Raw genomic sequence first — 4047 nt, 5'->3', positions numbered from 1 at the left:
CTGCAGCCGTGGATAGATGTGGGACAGCAGCGACACCATGTGGTAATTATGGTAATTATCGTTATTCATCGTCCTCCTCTGGGGGTGCGTGGGACTTCAAGCGCTTTCTAATCACCTGTAACTGACCTACAAATCGAATACTCCTGAAACGCCTTATCCTTGTAACCGCAAACGACTTTATCCGATTTTAGCAGCGCTGAGAAAAGTAACAGATACCACGTGATAACGCAGTCTACGTGCTACGTGCTACTGTGCACGTAAATAACTACACAGAGAAACTTATAGTCGTTTAATTTAAAATACAAAATTAAAATTATTATATCGTGCTTGAACAATTAGAAACCGCATCTAGGTCCCTTGAACTTTTAGTAGTAGCCTACTGTAGTGCCACTTCCGAAACACTAGCAGGCGCCAAACACAGGCGCTGATCTCTGATCAACGCCATCATAGAGTCAGAAGAAGATTATAGGAAGAGATGGGCGAGGAAGAATGAAATAAACAGCGCGATAAAAAATTATAAATTATAATGCTGCGCCAACACTGACATTTATCATAAACTTAAACACTTTACATCGTTTCATCAGGAGAGGAGGACATGGCGTTTGTCACAGCGAACTGGAACCCTCTGGGCGAGGCTTTTTACAGGTAAATATCAGAACAGCTTAATCATTCTGTTTGTTAAATGTGCAAGAATATGAGTGTATAAATCATCTGAGTGTATAAATCATCATCCTGCACACATGCGCTCGTTTAGGTCCAGAGAAAGTGTAGCTTTTAAACTGGATGTTTGTTTTGAATAGTTTCTGGTGTCATGTGACAGCTGTCATGAGTGGCAGTGAATCAGTTAACAAGCAGCACAAATGCCTGTGTCATTCCTTTATAGAAGTAGCCTGGATTTAATTGCAACTATGACTGAATTAACTATGCTATTCTGGAAAAGTTGATAATACTGTAAATCTATTAGTAGGAAACGTTTCTTCCAACTAGTTTCTAAATGTGTTTAGGTAAGGATACAGTTCTCAACAAATACCTTAGTTTGCTTTATGTAAACTACAATCAAATAACTTGGCATCAAGACAAGAAAATGAAGGCAAAGCACTGCAGAAAAATTATGCTTCTAGTTTATTTCGTGCAAATTATCTGCACACACAGTTTTGAAAAATATTTTCAGTTATAGATTGTAGGCTATATGTTTTCGTTCTGTACAAAAGTATGGATTTTCAGTATCATAGATGTTTAATAAAATGTTTTTCAGTATTTTGACACAGGAATCTCAACGTCCACTAAACATGCATAAACCAAAGCTCACATGTGTTCTCAACTTATGAATGATCTTACGTTATTGTTTATGTAATAGCTTATTTATGTATTTATTACACAATTTATGTCAACCTTGCAGTTAAAAAAAGTTCTTAATATAACAATTTTTTAGAACAACTTGTTTTAAAGGCATCTTGTAATACAGTAAAATTATTTGAATACTGAGAGTATTAACCTGTTTCATATGAAATGGAATATTGTACACTATTTACCCCATTAACTTGTTTTAAAGGCATCTTGTAATACAGTAAAATTATTTGAATAATGAGAGTATTAACCTGTTTCATATGAAATGGAATATTGTACACTATTTACCCCATTGACTTGACTTGCGGTGTCTTGGTGGATGTCCTGATGTTTCCATTCAAGGATAGTGGGAAGAAAATTGTCTGCTTTAAAAACATTGACATTTTCCAGAGACATTTATTTATAAGGAAAGCAATTACAAGATAGTATACCTGCTGTTACACATTTTAAATATTTTTGTCATGTCATTTCAGCCCATTTTGAATGTTGTCGTTGCTAAACATGTCTCTGAAACCCCTGGATGTCCACTTTAAAGTACATTTAGACTTAAAGCTATGGCATGTAAGATCTGAGAAATTCACTAAAAGCTATTTGTGGCCTATAGAGGACAAAACAGAATTGCTGGGTCCATTGAGGTTTCCCAGAAAGCATGGGTTGTGTTTATCTAGGCAAACATATAAACCTGGCTTTTACAGTATGTTGTACAGCATCGCAGTCATGCCAAGTACTATTATGCTTTTAACATTTTGCCTCCCCCTTCTTTGTTTCTTTTTCCTTAAACAGAAAGATTGAATTGTATGAGATGGGCTGGAATCTGAAAGATGGCCTGAGAGAGTGTCTGGTTGCTGCAGCTCCATATGGGGGTCCCATCTGTGAGTTTTGGGTGAAATCAGCCCAGCAAAATCTTGTTATGTATGATTATATCTCGGTACAGTTTTGTGGAGTTCAAAGACAATGGCACTTCTTTCTCTATCAGCTCTCCTAAAGGGTCATAACCGACGCTCTCCCAGTGCCAGACCTCAGTTAGAGATCTACTCTTCCTCAGGACTGCCTCTGGCCAGTTTTCCAGTAAGAACACACAGCTGCACAGCAAGGCTGCATGATTAAGATATGGCTTAGTGTGATTATCAAATCACAAAGACCATTTAATTAAATAAATATGCGCAGCAACTGATTTCTTAGTTGTTTGTTATCCAGCGGTCGGTGTTTGCGGCATCTTAGAGCAGCTCAGTTTGCAGTTTGCTGCTTCACATGAATTCATCTATGTATCTGCTCTGAGTTTGGGTTGTTTATTACATGCATTTGGAAACTCAAATTGCACCAACCATCTTCCCATACTTCTTATAAGAAGCACTTAAACAACAAAGGAGATGCTTTATGGGCTCAATGTGGTTTTCTGTCTAAATAAATGTTAGATGGTTTAATATAAAAAAAAAGAATATTAAAAATTAAATATAATTTTGTACTGTAAAATAGAATAGTTTTACTCATTTTCTATTTTTTATTTCTTTTTTATTTTACAATTAAATTACAAAACAATATTTCTTATTTTGTTTTTATTTAATAATTGTAATATTTTTATTAAGTAATTATTATTTTATTTTATTTCCATATTGATATATAAATAAATATATAAATGCAAACCTGAGCTCATTTTAAATTGGAATTTTTATTGCAATTCACTTTTTTCCCTAGATTGTGCAGCCCTAGAATTGACTATTAGTTATTAAAGAATACTGTTTTTTTTAATACTATAATCATGAACAAAAATTCTGTATAGTAACCTCTCTCTTTGTCTGTCTCAGTGGAAGAGTGGAGTGGTGAAGCAGCTGGGTTGGACGGTGTCTGATGACCTACTGTGTGTTCAGGAGGATGGCACTGTGCTTGTCTACGATCTCTTGGGTGGCTTCAAGAGACACTTCAGCATGGGCAATGTGAGAAGGCATACATTTTAAAAAGGATGCATCCGTGATTCTATAATTTCAAAGCATTGCTTCTTTAAATCAGTATTGATTCATAGCTGAGCCATAGCATTGATTCTCTCACAGGAAGTTTCTCAGAGCCAGGTGCTGGAGACCAAGATTTTCCATTCGCCGTATGGGACAGGTGTTGCCATATTGACAGGTGCCTTGCGATTCACTTTGGCCACAAATATCGATGACATAAAATTGAGACGGTTGCCTGAGGTTCCAGGTAAAATATGCATTCTTTGTGATGTTATAAGAATACAAAATTCCACAAAGATAATGTGTAAGTGAGATATAATTATTAAGGGTTTGTGTTTCTAACCCTGAGTGGTCATTTTTTTTAATTTCAGGTCTACAGGGGGCGCCCTCATGCTGGGCAGTCCTGACTCAGGACAGGCAAAGTAAAGTGCTGCTGGCCAATGGATCTCATCTGTTCATCTTAGACAATACAGCCTGCACACCTGTGGTAAAGACCACTCACACACACTCAAACTACACAAATATTCAGATAATATCAGTGTTTTAATACCTCATAAAAGATGCCAGTGTTTTTGGCCCAAATCTAAATAATATGTTTTGAAACCCATGTTGATGACACAAATGTACCAGACCAAGAAATTAAAACAGTGTATAAACAGCCAACATGGATAAGAGAGCACCTGCTAAATAATGTTTGAATGTATATGTGTGTGTGTGTGTGTGTGTGTCTGTGTGTGTGTGTGTGTGTGTGTGT

At 36.3% G+C, this 4047-nt stretch overlaps 1 protein-coding gene across 1 annotated transcript in view; it reads left to right on the top strand.

Annotated features, from left to right (window-relative positions):
* The first annotated feature begins 400 nt into the window (after nt 1–400).
* The window catches only part of vps16 (VPS16 core subunit of CORVET and HOPS complexes), a 13111-nt gene continuing 9464 nt past the window's right edge, over nt 401–4047 (top strand). Inside the window, exons 1-6 of the mRNA XM_016510463.1 lie at nt 401–645; nt 2131–2219; nt 2324–2415; nt 3153–3281; nt 3396–3540; nt 3665–3780. Coding sequence (XP_016365949.1) covers nt 596–645; nt 2131–2219; nt 2324–2415; nt 3153–3281; nt 3396–3540; nt 3665–3780 — 621 coding nt within the window. The 5' untranslated portion in view covers nt 401–595. The remainder of the gene's footprint in view (nt 646–2130; nt 2220–2323; nt 2416–3152; nt 3282–3395; nt 3541–3664; nt 3781–4047) is intronic.

This window comes from Sinocyclocheilus rhinocerous, unplaced genomic scaffold (assembly GCF_001515625.1).
Source record: "Sinocyclocheilus rhinocerous isolate Xijiao unplaced genomic scaffold, SAMN03320098_v1.1 scaffold1285, whole genome shotgun sequence".
In the NCBI taxonomy this organism is placed as follows: domain Eukaryota; kingdom Metazoa; phylum Chordata; class Actinopteri; order Cypriniformes; family Cyprinidae; genus Sinocyclocheilus; species Sinocyclocheilus rhinocerous.
The sequence above is the reverse complement of the archived record's forward strand: the minus strand, read 5'-3'. Positions and strand labels throughout refer to the sequence as shown.